Here is a 19,781-nt window from a genome sequence, read left to right on the forward strand (position 1 = left end):
AAACCACTAGATGGACAGGCAAACCATGGTCTGTAGACCATATTTGGCCCACAGCCTGTTTTTGTAAATAAAGTTTTACTGGAACACAGCCATGCTCATTTGTGTACATATTGAATGTGGCTGCTTTCTAAGTAGCTGCAAAAGACTGTATGGCTCTAAAAGCCTAAATATTTACTATCTAGCCCTTTACAGAAAAAGTTTGCTGACCCCTGATCCAAATGATTAAGTATATAACTTAAAAATTTCATAGTTTTTAGGAAAAAAGTTGGTAGTTAAAATCTCAACATAGAAGTATTATAAAAATTAAAGTAAAAAACACGTTGTCCTATTTAAATTCCTGATTGTTAGTCAAACTTCAGTATACCTGAGCAAACTAATGAGGAATTTATAATTCCAAGTGTTTTATTAGCATTTATAAGAAAATCTGATGTACTATATAATTTATAAATATGTTAAAATAGCACCACATATTATTGAATGTAAATTCATAGTATTTGAGAATATTGTGAAAACAATATAGAGTGTATGCTACCATAATGGTGGATACATGTCACTATACATTTGTCCAAACCCATTAACGTACAACACCAGGAGTGAACTTTAAGATAAACTATGGACTTTGGGTGATTATGATGAAAATGTAGGTTCATCAATTGTAACAACATACCACTCTGGTGAAGGATGCTGATAATGGGGGAGGTTGTGCACATGTGGGGGCAGGAAGTATATGGGAAATCTCTGTACCTTCCTCTCAGTTTCGCTGTGAACCTAAAAATGCTCTAAAAAGTAAAGCCTATTGAAAAAAATTTTTTAAATAGAGCTTACATTACGTTAACTGCAACTCCAACAGCTGCGGTAATAAGCATTATATCTCCATTTATTTCATATTTCATATGGATAGTTCTTTGGACAGCTTCATATAGGAGGAATCCCATTAGTATATAAACCAACAGCACACTAATCATAGCTGACAAAACCTCTGGAGGGAAAAATATAAAAAACAAATGTATTAGTGGTATGGTTATTACACCTCATACAAACTCAGTACCATACAATCTTTTATTTATTTGGATCTCCTTTCCTCTAAGAAGATAAAAGTACTATATCATTTGTTATGTTTTTCTTAAAAAATTTTTTTAGTTTGACAAAGACCATTTTTTAAAAACTGAAGTATAACTGACATATTATATTAGTTTCAGGTATACTATATATTTTTTTATTTTAAAAGGATTTAGTAGTTTGATCTGAATCCCCCAATAACTCACTCCCACCATTCACCACCCTCCCTTCATCCCTTTAGGGTCAAATTATGCATATTCATAGACCATACACATGGTATAAAATGAAAAACTGAGGAAAAAATGTTTGTAATACACACGACTATACGAGAAATTCCAATAAGAATAAGATTTCTCTTTGACCCTTACTAAATTGGTAAAGATTAAAAAGTTTGATAATAGCCAAGTCAGCAAGGATATACTAGTGGAAGGATCAAATGGAACTATTCTTTGGAGAGCAGTTAGCAACACTAATCAAAATTAAAAATGCACGTATTCCTTGATTCTAGGAATCTATCTGATTGAAACACATCCATATGTATGCAAAGATATCTGCAAGGTTTTTCACTGCAGCTTTGTCAGTAGCATCAAAAAAGATCTGGGGACATATTAAATGTTCACCAATAAGGAACTTAATGGACAAATGATGGTATATATATACAATGGGATAAAATACAACCGTTTATGTACAAAGAAGAAAAAAATAGGCAAATTGATAACTACAAGATAGATAGACAAGAAAGTGTTACATCTGGGAAGTGGGAGTTTGGAGAATCTACTTTTCATTTTATTCTTTTTGGTAATATTTGAAATGTTGTAAGTTTTGAAGCACAAACACATATTACCTTTAGACTAAATAAAAACAAACACATTTTATGCACGCAAGTATTCATGAGTGTACTCTGACCCAGGAAATCCTCTTCTAGGAATGATATATACTCATGCCAGCTGAGTTGCACACGTGTAAAATGAGGTATGTTATGAAGGTATTTCTCAAGCATTGCATATAATAGCAAATCATTGAAAACAATAAAAAAGTGATTAGTAGAGGCCTTATAACACGGGAATACTATACAGCTGTAAAAAAATAAATAAGACTCTATGTTTTGATAAGGAATAATGTCCAAAATACAGTGTTATGTGAAAAAAGCAAAGTACATAACTGTGTATGGTGTTAACATTTGTGTAAAAGAAAAAAGTATATAAATAATGACCTGTACATGAAGTACCAGGAAGGATGTACAAAGTACTGATAAAAAAACTGGTTATGAGGAGCATGGGTGAGGAGACAGAGATGGCTTTGCACTATATAAGCTTTCATACCATATAAATTTTCTACCATGTGAGTATAAAGTAGAAATAATTTTGTATCTTTTCAAAATAACCAAAAATAGGCAATGTGAAATATATATTAAAATAATTAACTAACATTATTATATAAAACAAGTGGTTAACACACAAAACAAGAAAATACTTTTAAAGAAAATGTTTCCTAGAGACACCAGACATTAATCCTGTTAAGTGTTAAAACGTAAAAGAATCTGGAAAATTGTTATCTGGGTCAACTCATTGCTCGAAGGTTCCAGGCAGTTCAAGTATATTGGACTTTGATACACTTTTATTCCAACCTATAACTTATAATACAGAAAAATGATCTAGAAGTTTCCTGAAGATGTATCATTAATTTAGATGAAACTCCAATAAAATTTAGTAAATTAACAGAACAAATGTTGGAATAAGACAAAAAAACCACAATTACTATTCAAAACCATGGTACACCTATTCCTGACATACTAATAATAATCATCATACTTCAAAAGAGATACAGGGCTGAAGAAGCAGAGAAAAGACCAACTGAAATACACAAAGCTGTGGAGAGACACCCATAGCCCAGACTTGAAGCTCCTTGAGGAGACGACCAAGTTACAGCCCATGCCACATTCACTACAGCACTCAGCAGACCACTGCTGAGTAGGAAAATTATAACAATATACTGGCATGTAACAGGTACTCAAATATTTGTGGATAAATTTTTAGAATGAAGTTAGGCTGAACAAGGTAAGATAAAAGGCTATACAACTGCATACAAAATAAGAAAGTTAAGCTAAATATGAATAATAGGCTACTGTAGTCCCCATTATCTGCAGTTTCATTTTCTGTGGTTTCAGTTATAGACAACCTCGGTACGAAAACATTAAATGAAAAATTCCAGGTACAAACAATTCATAAGTTTTAAATTGTGTACCATTCTGAGTACCATGATGAAATCTTGCACTGCCCACTCTGTCCCACCTAAGACGTGAATCATTCCTTTGTAAAGCGTATCCACGCTGTATACGCTCCCTGATAGTCACTCAGTAGTCCTCTGTTATCAGATCTGTTATCAGACAGAGACGGACCACATTCATATAACTTTTATTATAGCATATTGTTATAATTTTTCTACTTCATTATTTATTGTTGTAATCTCTTACCATGCCTAATTTATAAATTAAACTTTATCTTAGGTATATATGTAAAGGAAATAGCACAGTATATATAGGGTTAGATACTATCCACAGTTTTAAGTACCCACTGGGGGTCTTGGACTATATTCCTTGTGGATAAGGGGAGAATACTGTATTTATTAAATACCCCAAAACAAAAATAGGTTAAAAGAGAAGAATTAAGCCAAATACAAGACAGAAAACATGAATTTCTTGTCTTAAGTTATAACTGCTGATGGTAAAATACATAAATAACATAAAGAAGAAATAATTTAAAAATTTTAAAGTGTAAAATTTCATGTACTAGTGGTAGCCTCATTTTACTCACAAAAAAGAACTTTAATTCTCTTTAAAACTGGTATTTAAAAAATTTCAATACTAAAAAATAAAAATACCAATCCTTCTCAAACTCTTCCAAAATAAGAAAACGTCAAGGTTGAACTAGCAATTAGGCCACCATAGTTTTTAAGGTGCCGCAATCAAATTTTTAAATATGAAATTACAAAGCAATACACATTTACATTAATGACAGAGATGTGATTGCTTATGACTACATATAATCAATAATTTAAAATACTTAAGAAGCCTCTATTATTAGGTTGACCATACTTTTTCCAGTTTTCCCAGGATAGTCCCAATTTATGCCTCTGGCCTGGCATAATTATTAAAAGTGCCCCATTTCACTCTCAACAGTTACCCTAGTAGGTATGTCAGATAAAATGCTGGACGCCCAGTTAAATTTGCATTTCAGATAAAAAAACATAATATTTTAGTATAACTAGTCCCGTGCAATATTTCAGACATATTGGGCATCATATAATATTTCAGAGAAATTGGACATGTGTGGAATGCATGCTCTAAATCTGGTAAGTCCACAATCCCAGTGATAATTTACCTAAACACTTAAAATTGCCTTTTTGTGAACTCACAGATACAGCAAAACCACCTTCAAAATACAGTAAAATGAAAGTCACACTACAGAATAAACTGAGTTCTTTGGCAAGCAGGATTCCCAGCTGACTAGGAGCTGAAAGTGCAGTCTTCTACAACACAGTTTTCACCCAAGAGAGTAGCATAAAAAGGATCCCAATGACTGTCCACAGTTAAGAGTAATGGAATTCAGCTAATTTCTAGAAATTCCCAAACAATATATTAAGATACTGCTATCAATGATATCCCTTTTCCAGCAATTCATAAGGAATGTGCCTCACATCTAGTTCCCTTGGTGAAAGGCAAAGACATTCATCTGTTATTTTTTATTCTAATTACCTATAAAAATGTCTTCTAGCCAGAAAATTGATAAATGCAAAAGGAAAAAAAAACACACAAAATTTTAAGTAGATTTTTAGGACTGAGGATTATAATTGAGAAGTATAAGGCACATATACTACTATACAGCTAAAAATCCTAATAGTAGTAATATGACGATTTATTCTGATAAAAGGAACAAAAAGCTCTTTCATTGTGAATAAATGAAACTTTGGTGAAATATGAATAGGACTAATTAGTGTTTAACATTTTTTCCTAGTATGTTTAACATGATGGAATGCAGATAAACATAGGCAAGATGCTTTCCCCCCTACAACATTTAACAGAGAGGGAAACTTTCAATCAACAATGAAATTATGACTTGCTCTATCTTCTCATTCTTGCTCTGGTTGGTCTCTGGTCATATAACATACAATAAAGTTTTTCAAGATAAAAGGAGTGCATAACATATACAGACTTTTCAGTTTCTAAAGGAGACTCAGGAACTCACACAACTGAAACCCTAGATTTCTGTGGAAGTTACTACCCTGTTAGCTTTAGGTAAACTTGACTAAATGGAAATTCAGCAAAAATGAAAAACTCTTCAGATTTTTATGGAAATTCTAGAAAACCTATTCTTAGAGTAGTTCTAACATAATTTGCTACTTTATGCACAAATAATTAAATCACTTCACTTGGCTGAATGAGCATGGAGGAGGGAGTAAGATAAGTGAATGTGTGCTCTTTGTTATAACATCCCTTGGGTCTTTTTATTCAGCTGAAATACAAACAAATGTTTGTGGTCAATGATCTAATAGAAACTAACATACACCATGAATTTCACACACAGTGTGAATAAACAGTTTTGGTTTGAATGGACAACGGTAAGAGAGAAAAGTAAATAGGGGAAAACATAAATGATTATCAAGTTTTGCTGGTACTATAAAATATAAAAGATGTTTACTGTACATTTTAACACATCTATAAATTACCAAAACTAGAGGTTTTTAAGGTTCATATGAAAAATACTGAGTTCTTCTCTGGCCTCTTTCATTATTCTACATCAGATACCTCATTCTTTCTCCCTGTAGCATTTAATACCATTTATGATTATGTTGTGTTTGCGTGCATGTTTACTGCCTGTCTCCCCACACTATACTATTATTTACTCAGTGAACAGGTAACTACTGAGGGCCTATTCAGTGAGCAGGGAAAACTCTGCTTCAACTACGGAAAACCATGCTCAGTTCAAGCACATTTGCTTTTGTGTGCGTGCTGCCTAGGTGTACTGACCTTCCATCACTGTTAACGTCGCTGACACTGTGATAATGAATATATTTCCCTTAAATTATATAAAACCTGTCTTGCTATTGTCTCAAAGACCTACAGATAGAACACATCTAAAGACATTTCAGATGTCTATAAGAATTAATAGGGAAGGGAAGTGGAGATATAGTCTCTCCTCCACTGCCTTTTATGCTATTTCTCTTTCCTACCTTCTCCCAATAGAAAGTAGAAAGGAAATAGAAGAAATATCAGTGAGCTGTACTGGATTTGCCTAGGACTTCCAAACTAATACTTGTATTTCAATTCAGCCACAGACAAGCCAGCGGCACTCAGGCTAAAGGCAACATATAGGATTTTCAGTGGCCCATTTGTGCCACCAGAATGTCAAGCTAAACTACAAAGTTTGTCTTTGGATCCTCTTACCTTCCATTCTAAGTAATCTCTTATTTTCTGCCTTCTCACCACTCCCTCTTTCCATACCCCGGGTTTCCCCCAGTACTCCAAGTTGACTTTTGGCTATCCAACACTGGCTACCTCACTCATGTCTTCTTCTGCCTCAATAAAAACTGAATTCTAGGAAGTACCAATTCTTTTCCTATAGATGTTCATACGATATGAATTAATTCTCACTGAGATATAAATAATGAGTAGGCATAACTCATGTCGGGGGAGAGAGGAAGTTGTTAAAATTAATCACTAACTAGAAAGAAGAGATTTCTTTGGCTGCATGTATGGGGGAAGATATTTTTTAGCTGGATACTTTCTGCTCCTTTAGCATCAGGGAATAAAATAACAAACTACGCAGAATTAGCATTATAAACATATACCTACCCCAGGACAACAATCATTCAGCCAGGTTAACCAGCATCTTTGCTCAGTAGCACTACACACTGATACAAAAGACTCCTGCACTGTCATTTTGCCACTAACCTAGGCTGATGACCTGCATTACCAAAGTGAGTATCTCGCTTTTTATTTCAAATACCAACAACTCCGCTTACTACAGTCCTTTCACATGATCACTATCTTTATGTAATTCACCCAGCCTCTCCAGCCCAAGAACTGAAAGAAAAACCATATGAATGAAGTCAATTCTACTCATAATCCACAGACAAGGATAAAAGCAAGCAAGGGGATGTTCCGTTTTTTAATTGTTTAACGTATATCTTTATTGATTTCAGAGAGAGGAAGGGGGAGAGAGAGAGATAGAAACATCAATGATGAGAGGGTCGTCACTGATCAGCTTCCTCCTGCACGCCCCAACTGGGGATCGAGCCCACAACCCAGGCGTGTGCCCTGACCAAGAATTGAACTGGGATCTCCTGGCCCCTAGGTCGATGCTCAATCGCTGAGCCAGGCAAGGAGAATGTTCTCTTTAGAATAGCATATCCCCTTGGTCTGAGAGAGAGTGCCATTCCTCCTAAGGATTTGTGGAATTTCTCTCACAGCGTGGCTTCATTAAGTTCTAAGTTTTAGTAACTTCCAGAACAAGGTGGAATACCCACAGTCAAATAAACCCAGGCATTTAAAAATAACTCACATATGGTTTCTACCCCACTCTCCCTCTTCCCACAAAAGAGCAGCCACTGTAGCTCACTGAAAGGAATGGAGAAAGAGAAGAGAAAGGAAAAGAAAAAGAAACACCTGAATGAGTTTACACAGTCTTTGAGTTCACATGAAGGAAAGGAAAGTACCAAGAGACCGGTACTAATTCCTGGAATAGCCCCTTGGGCTTACCCTTCAAATCCCAAACTACCTTTTTCTCATCTTGACTGAATGATTTTCGCTAAAATAAATTTTGTCATATTGCCAAAAATGTTACCAAAAAGCAAATCTTTTAAAATAGTTATTTAATCATCAGGTTGGTCTGGCTGGCGTGGCTCAGTGGTTGAGCATCGCGACCTATGATCCGGGAGATTGCAGTTCGATTCCCAGTCAGGGCACATGCCCGGGCTGTGGACTCAATCCTTGGTTGGGGGCATGCAGGAGGCAACCGGTCAATGACTGTCTCATCATTGATGTTTCTCTCTCTCTCTCTCTCCCTTCCTCTCTCTGAAATCAATAAAGACATACACACACACACACACACACACACACACACACACATATATTTTTAAAGACATTAATCATCGGCTTGAATCATCTTTTTTCCTACCTAGCTGAGACAGTTATGCTGAGGGAATAAGAAGTCTGATTACGGGGAGAAGGGAAGGCAGGCAATCTAGGAGCATGGGTTGAGAGATATAAAAAATCTGGGTAGTATGCTACACTGGCAGGTAGAAGAGGGAAGGAAAAGATGACTGAAACTAACATTTACTGGAAATTTACCATGTGCCAGGTACCCTGTTAGGTACTTATACCTTACCACCTTGCCTTATGTTTTCTTCAATTCTGCAATATAAGTATTATCATCCTAGTTTTCCAGAAGAAACTCATAGAGAAGTTAAATCATTCACCAAAAGGTCATATAGCTACTAAAACTGCAGATCTCAGATCTGAACAAAAGACAATTAAAACACAAAACTCTAAAAGTGGTAACTACCCAAACAAACAAATAGGACAGGCCCCTGAGATGAAGAATAAACTCCTTTCTGACTAATTTGTTAATTAGTCAAAAGGATCTATAAGTCAGGCTGTACCACCCAGCTATGTTATGGATCAAATAAATTTGTATAGCCTAGTCTGTGAACATGACCATAGTTTCAGAATTACAGATAAATGTTTTCAAGTCCCAAATATTTTAATCTCCAAATTTCAAAAATACCCCTATTCCCAGTTTGGAAATTGGTTTAACTTACCCCAAACACAAGTGGTTTGAGGATCACAAGCTATACTAAATTAACTGTTTCACCATTTTCACATCGTATTTACTCAGCCTGCATATGCAACAATTCGATTAATAGCTTCTTGACTTTTTTCCTTCAGCCCACTCCCATGTACCTTCTAACTTCCAAAGATTTCTTAAAATTTCTTGTTTATTAGTGACCCAACATTGGCTTCTCTCTGCTGTTTTGGTACTTTTTATTTCAATGGACTCTGAGGCGAGACAGTAGTCAAATGCTAATATCTAATCCACCATGTTAAACTTAGTACTTTCAAGGAAAGGGAAAGATCTTGACTTTCTGTAGGAATTTTCAGAGACACAATAGGACCAGTCAATTCTATTTTCTCTCATCTTTTCAGAATGCTTATCATCTATGAAGAAACAAAGTGACTATCTAGATAAATACTAAGTACTTCTTTGATATTTAATAGAATTTTCATGATTATTGGTTTTTAACTTATATGTAGGACTTTCTATGTTCTGTCACTGCATGTTTCTGGGGTAGAGTGCTGCTGACTTCATTAGAGTTCCAAGGGGCCTATATCCTAAAAGAGGTTAAGAACCACAGAACTGCATGAAATGTACTCTCTCAAATAGTGCTAGAGGGTAAAAATCCCTATTCCGGGATGCTATGTTTTAGATCTAAATTAAATTGCAGGTGTTTAAATCACAGTAAAGTTTGAAAATAATTTTTTAAGAGAGAGGGGACGGGAGACAGAGAGAGAAACGTAGATGTGAGAGAGAAACAGATTGGCTGTCTCCCGTACGTGTGTGCCCAACCAGGGATCAAACTTGCAATCTAGGTATGTGCCCCTACTGGGAACTGAACCCACAACCTTTTGTGGTGCACAGATAGATGCTCCAATCAACCAAGCCACCAGGCCAGAAGTTTGAAAGTAATTTTAAAGTTGTTAAAAAACCCCAACCCAATTAACAAATGAATGTATAGTATAATATGTTGGAAGGTAGTGGGGTTTCTTTTAGGAACACATCTAAATGCATTATATAGTGGTTTAAAAAATAACAGAAAAACCTCACTCAGGGCTTTAGCTCTCTTCTACAGCAGTTGAAAGTGCTGAGTGCAGATGTCAGATAATTTCCCAACCTGATGGCTTGGATAGCTAGATACTGTTAATATTAGGCCAAAAATTAACAAAGAAGGGGAGGAACTGATCAATGTATTAGCCAAGAGTGACAGTGTCTCCACAAAATAAAAGGACAATATGATAATTCTGGTTCTTTAAGACAGGTTTTGCATTCACCTAAATGTCAACTTTTGGGTTCTGAGGAAATGACATGGGTCATATGGCACTTCATATAATAGTTAAGACAATTATTTTATATGTATTTTAAAAATAAGCAAAAAAAATAAAAACAGTAACACAGCAAGAAGCATAGTTGTATACGATTATATATGACTTTAACCTCTCTTAATTAAATATTAATATTTGTTAAAAATAGGAAAATAAAATGTGTTCATTGTTGAAAAGAAAAAATCAATGACACTTGTTAAAACATGGTAAAGAAGACTTTATGCAAGGGGGGAAGCTATTGAGATAGGTATAGGGACCACTGCAGTGGAATTTTGCAGTGGAGGAGAGAGTCTGGGCTCAACTCTGAATACTGCACGGACAAGTGGGACTTTATAGCCAAGAAGCAGGGTGGGAGTCTGTGGATGGAAAATTACTAACAGGAAACATTAGGAGTAAAGGGGATTCTGGTTAAGCTGACCTAACAGAATTCTTGCTGAAGACAGGCCAGGGTGACGAGACATCACCTGAAGGATAACCCACTGGATATTGAGAGTAGGAGGTTCTGTTAAATTGGCTTAGGCAATGTTCTTGCTAAAACTAGATTTTACAAGGAGATGCACAGATGGGCTTGGGAGAAGGTTCAGGGAGACTGACTCTTTGTCAGCATTTACAGAATTATGTTGATATAATGGCCTTAATGAAGGTCAGCCACACAGTATATGTTATATGTATTACAGTAATGCTTAAAATCTGAGCTACAGTAGCCTCGGTTGAAATAACCTAAAGTGAAAGAAAAAAGCTAATCCTTATTAATGAATTAAACTCATGTGGTTTTGCTTGATTTAATAAACTGAAGTTAAGCTTTTTTCTGTTAACATCTTCAGGACATAGGGAAAACATTTAAAAATTAATGATTACCATATAATTTTATATGTACAAATTGTTTAGCTGACTGGGCTGAACTTCAGTATATGAGAAGATATGTATCTGAATAAATCGCCTATTTTCATTTGCTTTGTTCATCTGTTTCAACAGGCTTATCACCAGAAAGATTTCAGTTAATCAAAGGTTATAGTTCATTGTTGTTTTAACCATAAAATTTTATAAACTAGAAAAAACTCCCAATTACCTACCCAAGCGATGAAATCCAAAGGTGAATTTTTTGGTGGGTGACTTTGAAGACAGCCACAAAGCTAGCAGGGTCAGTATGATAGCACTCAGGTCAGTTAACATATGAAGCGCATCGGTCATGATTGCCAGGCTATTTGCAATGTATCCACCTGGAAGTAAGGATAAGAGGGAAGGAAGAAGTTAATTAAAATAACAAATGGAAGTAATAAAGCAAAAAATACATAACATCCTACAAACCATGAACTTCTAACTAAATCTTCATCCTATTACAATCAAATCAAGGTACCTGAAATATTATGCAAAACATTAAATATGCATATATTTTTCTAGTGAGAATGTCTACTTCTATGAACAGATTCTCTGAGGAGTCAATGATCTTGAAAAAGTTAAGAACCACTAAACTGGGGGTTAACACATAAAGAGAAATTTTGTGTTTTAGCACTGCAGCTTTTACTCAACCAACCAATTCTACTATTAGTGAAATTAATAACCACAATACCTAATATCATAAAACTCAAGAAAAGGTAGGCATTCACTTGTTTGGGAGGGTTTGAACATAAAATTAAACTGAAGAAACTAATAAAATGTAAATTAGTTCAAAACAGAAGATAAAAATAACTGATTCATTTGAGTGTACACAGCAATGTCTCCTAACAGAGGGATAAAAGGTGGTATTTAGGTAGTTAATACATTTAAAATTTTATATTGATTTTCCAAACATTTTATATATTTGCATGCACACACACACACACACAGTTTCATATGTGTGTGTGTACATACATGTTGCTCCATTATGATTATATAATTTTCCTAGCACCACTCATTGAATAAGCTTTTTATAATATAATACAGAGTATTCAAACTTTATGTGTATAAGAATCATTTGGAAGTTTTGTTAAACTGCAGATTGCTTGATCCCACTCTCAGAATCTCTAAGTAGGTCTGGATGGGGCCTGAGAATTTACATTTCTAACATGTTCCTGGGAGATTCTGATGCTTCTGGTCTTGGAACCATACTTTGAGAGTCACTGTTATAATGCATAGTGGACCTTCATGATCAGGGTGTCCTGACATACTAGTGTGCTGAGCTGCTGATCCCCCGATTCCTAGGATGGGTGTGCAGAGCCAAGAACAGCAGGACTGGGGCTGGTGATCTTGTAGTCAAGTTCATTTACTCCAGTGTGCTCTACACAAATATCATTTTGAAAAAATGTATTCCCTGGCATGAAAAATCTGGAAATCACTGAGAGAAAATACAGCTTGGTAGTTAATAACATGGGGCTTTGGAATCTCAGAAACTCTGAGTAAGTTACTTCACATTTTTGAGCCTCAGTTTACTTATCTATAAAATGAGGATGATATCTTAATGCCACATTGTCCAATAGAACTTTCTGAGATGATGGAAATGTTCTATCTGTACTGTCCAAAAGAGTAGCCACTAGTTATCTGTGGCTTTTCAGCATTTAAAATATGGCTAGAGCAACTGGGGAACTGAATTTATTTTCTTCTTCTTATTTTTTAAATATATCTTTATTGATTTCAGAGAGAGGAAAGGAGAGGGAGAGAGAGAGATAGAAATATCAATGATGAGAGAGTTATTGATCAGCTACCTCCTGCACGCCTCCGACTGGGGATCGAGCCCGCAACCCAGGCATGTGCCCTGACTGGGAATCAAACTCTGATCAACTGGATCCTAGTTCGATGCTCAACAGCTGAGCCATGCCCAGCCAGGCCTGAATTTATTTTCTTTAATTTTATTTAACCTAAATTTAGAGCCACATGTTGGTGATCATCAGCAAAAATAGCAGAGTAAGGACCTTTGAAAATCATCTCCATAAAAACAATAAGAATATGGGCAAAAATTATTCAAGTCAGCTTATTTGGAACTCTGGAAATTAACCAAAGGCTATTACAGGTAGCATTTATTCAAGGGAAATAGCTGAATCTTGGTAAGAATAGTGAGCTCCGTGGTATTTTAATTTGCCTTATACCCATCTGCCCCTCTCCAGCTTTTTGGTAACCTTGAAAACCAATAAGCAGCAATCACAGTGAAAACCTCAGCATGGCAGCCACTGCAAAGGATAGAAGCTGGAGCTCCTTACAAGCCCCATACCCCAAGCACTCTTTTTATTTGACCTGTCTCATGGCTCCCTGGAAGACCATATTTGCCAGGCTGTTTTTATTTGACTTAACTTGGAGCTCTGCCCTGTGCAAAAACATTCAGAGGCAATAGATAACAATGTGTTCCCCGTGTTCTGAAATTTCACAAAGATGTACCCAATGTGCTGGGCTTTTGTTGACTCTTTTAATCTGGAAATGTATACCCTTCAGTTCTGGGGACATTTCTTGAACTATGGCAATACCCCTTGTCTGAAGGGGATATATCCCAAGAACCCCAGGGGATGCTGGAAACTGTGGATAGTACTGAACCCTCTATATACTTTGTTCCTATACATACATACCTATGATAAAGTTTATGGCTTCTCTATGGCATATCTGAATTGTCAGCCTCACAACTCTTGCATTTTGGGGCCATTATTAAGTAAAGTAAGGATAACATAAGCACTGTGATATCACAATCAAGAAGGCTACTGACTCGGGATGGGTAGTGGATACACTGGACAAAGGGATGATTCACGTCTTGGGTAGATGCAGCAGGACAGACAGTAGCATGAGATTTCATCGTGCTACTCAGAACAGTGCATAATTGAAAACTTATGAATTGTTTATTTCTAGAATTTTCCATTTAATATTTTTGGACTATGGTTGACCACAGGTAACTGAAACCATGGAAAGCTAAATCGTGGATAAGGGTGGACTACTGTATGTTGCTGATTTCTTTCCTTCTGCATTCTCTGTTCTTCAAACTCCTATTACTTGGAGTTTGGACTAATATACTAATTTTCTTGCCTTTTTCCTCCTATTATCTCTTTCTACTTTTTTGCTCTACTCTGTCAGAGATTACCTTAGCTTATCTTCTAACTTTTCTGTGGAGTTAAAATTTTTTACAAAGTGTTTTTATTGTTTAAAAGATTTTTTATTTTTTTATCCCGAATTTATTTCATAAAGCATCCTGTTCTTGTTTCAATGATACATGATCTTATCTCTGTGAATAAGGTTTTATTCAGGTTTTAACTAGATTTTCTTATTTTTGCCTTCCTTTTCAGCCACACTTCTAGGCGTATCTGGTGCAACCAATTCTGGGCCTACTTAGGATTCTCTAGTACAGTGGTTTTCAACAGTGGTTCCCAGACTAGCAGTAGTATCAGCAGCTCCTGGGAATTTGTTAGAATTGCAAATTCACAGGCCTGATCCCAGAACTACTTAATTAGAAACTCTGGCCCAGTAATTTGTGTTTGAGCAAGTTCTGTAGGTGTTTCTGATACATTAGGCTGGTTCTTGGCTTTACCTACTGCTTGCTTAGGAGATGGCTTTCTTGGGTCTATTAAGTCAGTTACCTCCTTTATCAGTTTCCTATCTAGTTTCCCAAATTTGGTTTGCTATTGTCTCCTCTCCAGTTTTCCACATTTGTGTGAATATCCCTTTACTGTATTTTAAGAGAGGCTGCAGGAGAGGGTACAATTAGATGCATGAGTTCATTTGCCATCTTTACCTGGAGGTCTGTTTGCATTCAGTTTTTGTTTTTGCTTTTTAAAATATATTTTTATTGATTTCAGAGAGAGGAAAGGAGAGGGAGAGAGAGAGATAGAAACATCAATGATGAGAGAGTAACTGATCGAGCCTACAACCCGGGCATGTGCCCTGGTCGGGAACTGAACCCTGATCGCCTGGATCCCAGCTCAACGCTCAACCACTGAGCTACGCCCGGCTGGGCACATTCAGTTTTTAATCTTTTTCACTTCCAATAAAAATGCAGTTGTTAAAGTAATCAATAACTCTGTTACTAAACCTCAAGGATATTTTTAGTTCTGATCTTATTGGACCTCTTGCAGCTTCAACTCATTTATTGCCACTTTGAAATGCTCTCTTTTCTTGGATTCTGGGATACCTGTTTGCCTTCTGCCTGACTTCTAAAGTTGGAGTCCTCTAGGCTTGGGCTCTTAGGTGATTTTTTCCCATTCCCATGGCATTACATACTCTATTGACCTTTCTTCTAAACTATAGACTCATTTGCTCACTAGACATATTTAGTTGGCCATTTCACATACATATGATAACATGTTTAAAACAACCATGTCTAGCCCTGGCCAGTTTGGCTCAGTGGTTCAAGTGTCGGCCTGGGGACTGAAGGGTCCCGGGTTAGATTCCGGCCAAGGGCACATATCTCAGTTGCAGGCTTGATGCCCAGCCCAGTCAGGGGTGCATGTGGGAAGCAACCAATCCATGTCTCGCTCACATCGATGTTTCTCTCTCTCTCTCTCTCTCTCTCTCTCCCTCCCCCTTCCACTCTCTCTGAAAAGCAGTGAAAAAATACCCGCAGGTGAGGATTAAAAACACACAAAACAACCATGTGTAAATCCTGCTCTGTATTTCCTCCCTGTTTCATAATTGACATACATTTCCATACACTCAGCTGCTTGGGTGAGAAATTTCAGCAGCATTCCTAACACTGCTCTCCCATCAACCCCCACATCCAAACCACTAGCCAAGTTTGTCAATGTTACGGCTAGAATGTTTCTCAATCAGTAAGTACACTTTTCTCCATCCACTTTAGTCCAAGCCATAATCATCTTGTCTGGACCTCTGCAATAGTTTAGTTGCTTCTGTTCTGCACCCTCCAATCCCTTCTCCAAATAAGGGCCAGAGCATATAACCGTTTAAAAGGTAAATCCCATCATTCCATCACGTCACACTCTGCTTAAAAGCCTTTACTGGCTTCCCATTGTATTTAAAATTAAAAACTAAACTCATTTGATTCGGTCTATCAGGAACTGCCTGATCTGGTCCCCCTGCGTTTTTCCCTCTTGTTTACTAACATTGCAGCCAAACTGGCCTTCTTTTTAGGTCCTTATTAAAGGTCCATTTTAGGACCTTTGTAAATGCTGTTCCCTTCACTTGGAAAACTCCTCCACTCCATTTGCTAGAATAACTCCTATTATTCTTTTTTTTTTTTTTTAACCTGGCTCATACATAAACTATGTCTCACTGGTTACTCTGTTTTCTTATAGTTCCTTGTTCTTTTTCTTCTTAGCATTTAAGACCATTTGAATTTTAAATTTTCTTGTGTGTTTATTTAGTTAACATCTGTGTCCTCCATTAGATTAAATGCTTCAGGAAGTAGGGATCTATTCTCCATTGTATATCCAGAACAAATAGCACAGTGCCTGCCATATAGTAAGTATTCAAAAAAATACTTGCTGAGTGGAAGGAAGAGTTTAAGGTCTCAGAATAAGTTAGTGGCAAAGCCAAGATTCAAAATCATCTCCTCTTTCAGATCTTTCAATTACTTCATTTTTAAAATTACTTCATGCTTACAAAAAATGCTTTATTTCTAAGTGCTTTTGATACTTTAATAAATGCTGTACTATGCATAATTTAATTCTATATAACATTCTGAAGAATACTGTTAATGCCTATCCTAAGTACTACTATTGCTGTATTATTTAACAAAAATTTTCATATTTGAAAATAAAGTCAGTATTTGAAAGGAAATACTTATTGTGGCCTTCACAAAACATTTGCCAAATGAGAGATTTCAAAACTGGTCAGGACAATTATATCTTAATAATTTTTATTTAGGCAAAATAAACTCTAAATTAATTTTACATGGGAAAATTGTGATTAGTGTGATTTTAACTTCAAATACTAAATATTAACTTCAAAAATCACTAAGTCTGACTGACTCAATATTTCAGTTATGTGAATTTGAGCAAGTCATTGAATCTTAGTTTGCTGACACCATGCCTATCTGGCCACAGCTTCACTCTTGTCTTTTAATTTCTTCACAGCTTAAGCACTTATAATTCTTTAACACAATAAACATTAATTCAACAAAAAATTAATCAGTGTCTATTCTGTGCCAATCATTGTTCTAGGTGCTGGGAATTCAGTGGAGAAAGGCAAAATATTAAACAAGGAAATATATAGTAAAGATAATTTCGGATGTTGAGGGCTTTTCAAGTTGAGGAGGGAACAGGGGAGAAGGAAGGTTTACTTTAGTTACAAAGGTCTCTCAGCAGTATCTTTTGAGATAATACGCGAAAAACAAGAAACCTGCCAAGAGAAGATTTGGGAAGAGGCAATCCATATAAAGCAGTGTTTTTCAAACTGCAGACCCTGCTCTATTTGTGGACCATGAAATTGATTACGTGGGGTGGAACCACAAGTGGAAAAATATTAGAAAACATCACATGAAATAACACTTCTGTTTCAGTTATACATATATTTCAACATGTGTATGTGTACACACATATATATGTATGATGCACACCTACACGAGTCACAATGTTAATTGTATTTCTTACTCTAGTGATGTCAAAAAATTTGAAAGCCACTGAGATAGGGGGACCAGCCAGTGTGAAGGCCTTAAGGGCAAGAAAGAGCTTTGTGAGTTGTGGGGGAAAAGGTGGCCAGCTTAGCCGAAGCGAGCACTGGGGAGGAATGGTATGAAATGAGGTAGGAAATATATGTAATTTCCCTACACTTAACCTCCAACCAGCACCTTAAATCTGGACTGTCACCTCTGTTCTCGTCATGGTTCATCATTAAGAGACAACATGAGAGAAGGGTCTCCCTGCTTTAATGTCACTTTGTAAACGGTCACTAAGACAAGTTTGCAGTTACACTAAGTGACTGTGAAAATAATCTCTAAACAAAGAATGTATTACTTAAATAATTAAAAAAGAAAACCAAGTTCACAGACCCTGGGGGAGCCATTTTCTGGTTCCTTGCAGATCCTACTTATAATAAAACTTTCAGGTTAGTTGGTAGTATTTAATTGTGCAAATAGGAAATAGTATAAAGAGACCACATAAGTCAAAGGTAGAGAAAAAAAATCAAGAGACTGGGACTGTAGGTGTGACTCTTCCATGAACCAGCGTGAATTTCCTCACAACTTATTTAACCTGTCCGGGCCCTCCCATTCCCTACGAGAAAAAGAAGGTGGAGCAGGTGCTCGGTAAGGTCCCTTCAGACTGTACAATTTTGTGATTCTCAGTAACTTTAGAATCATTTACTATTTTAAACGTTGCAAAAATTAACCTGGTGTTTTACCACAATCTTTTTTTTTTTTAAAGAGGAAGTTACATTATATACAATGAAGATAAACAAATTTATGTGGTACTTAGATTGATCTGCACTTTGGAATTGTGTGGACTTTTCACATCACAAGAGATCAGTATCTTGATAAAGAACAAGCTTCCCGAAAAGAAAGTTTAAACCTCAAATCCCGTGTAACCAAAGCTTGACAAATGGAAATGGCAAGTGAGTTGGCAACACAACTCACCTACAAGTTCTCCAATCATGAAAAGCAAGTACAGAAGGGCAGCAATGGTCAGTCTGGTTTTCACCTTTCTCTGCTTCAGCAGCTCTCTCCGTTTGCTGCAGTTGTCACAGGGGTCCACCTTCAGACTCAGCTGACTGTTGGTCAAAGGTAAATCCTGGTCCAGCAGGGAATCGTCGTCGGCTTGGAGGGCCGGGTGCGCCCCGTTAACAGGCCTTTCCGGGGTTTCAGAACCATCATCGGCTACCACAACTCGAAGTTTGTTAAACCGAGAAAGCCCCTCATCCCCGGCCTCGTCCGAGAAGTCATAGGCGCTGGTGTCATTTAAAAACAGAGGCGCATCATCCTTCCTCAGCAGCGATTTGAGGCGCTTCCACGCGCCGGATCCGGCCATGGCAGGGGCTGCGCGGCGGCGCGCGGACGGCTGGCTGCGGGCGGGCGGGCGGCCGGCGGCTCCCACTTCACTGGAGCGCCCGTTCCCGACGGCACTGCCGCGCGTGCCTGCCCATCCTGTGGAAAACGAAACACGCTCTATATTACAGGCGCTCCATCAGAGCCCACAAGTTCCGAAGCCCCGGGCGGCGCGGGGCGCAGGGCCAGCTCGGAGGCGCCGTGGCGCCGCGGCTCCGCGAGGGGGCGGCGCGTCTATCTGGGCGCCGCGGCGGGGCCGCCGCTCATCTCCCCGCCCCGGTCGGCTCGGTGGGGCCGGCTCGCGCAGCTCAGCCCGGAGCCGCGGGGGAGCGGGCCGATCTCGCCTGCCGCGCCCGCAGCTCCAGGCCGGCTCCGTGGGTCTGACAGGTTCGCAGCTGCCGCCGGAGGCCGCCGCCTCTCCCCGCCCTGCGCTAGACCGCGCGCGTGCGCCGGAGCGGCCTGGGGGGGGGGGGGGAGGCGCGCGAGGGAGGGGTCGACGCGGGGACGCGCAGGCCGCAGCGCAGGGCCGAGGCGCCCGCAGGGGCGGGGCGGGGCGGGGGCCGGGGCGGGGGCGCGCGCCGGTCCCCAGGGCGGCCGCCCGGGTCTTGGCAGCTGGATCCCGCGCGCCCGCCTCTGCGCGGGGGACGCTCGCCGGTGAAGCCCCAGCCCGGTACGGCCCCC

The 19,781-nt window shown here is 38.1% G+C and overlaps 1 protein-coding gene across 1 annotated transcript in view; it reads right to left on the reverse strand.

The window, feature by feature from the left end:
• Positions 1 to 19,539, reverse strand: part of SLC30A4 (solute carrier family 30 member 4) — a 28,740-nt gene extending 9,201 nt beyond the window's left edge. Inside the window, exons 1-3 of the mRNA XM_081117323.1 lie at positions 18,693 to 19,539; positions 11,290 to 11,436; positions 826 to 979 (exon numbers count right to left, since the gene is read on the reverse strand). Of these exons, the coding sequence (XP_080973449.1) occupies positions 826 to 979; positions 11,290 to 11,436; positions 18,693 to 19,083 (692 nt within the window). The 5' untranslated portion in view covers positions 19,084 to 19,539. The remainder of the gene's footprint in view (positions 1 to 825; positions 980 to 11,289; positions 11,437 to 18,692) is intronic.
• Between the last annotated feature and the right edge of the window lie 242 nt (positions 19,540 to 19,781).

This window comes from Miniopterus schreibersii (assembly GCF_964146895.1).
Source record: "Miniopterus schreibersii genome assembly, chromosome: 1".
In the NCBI taxonomy this organism is placed as follows: Eukaryota; Metazoa; Chordata; class Mammalia; order Chiroptera; family Miniopteridae; genus Miniopterus; species Miniopterus schreibersii.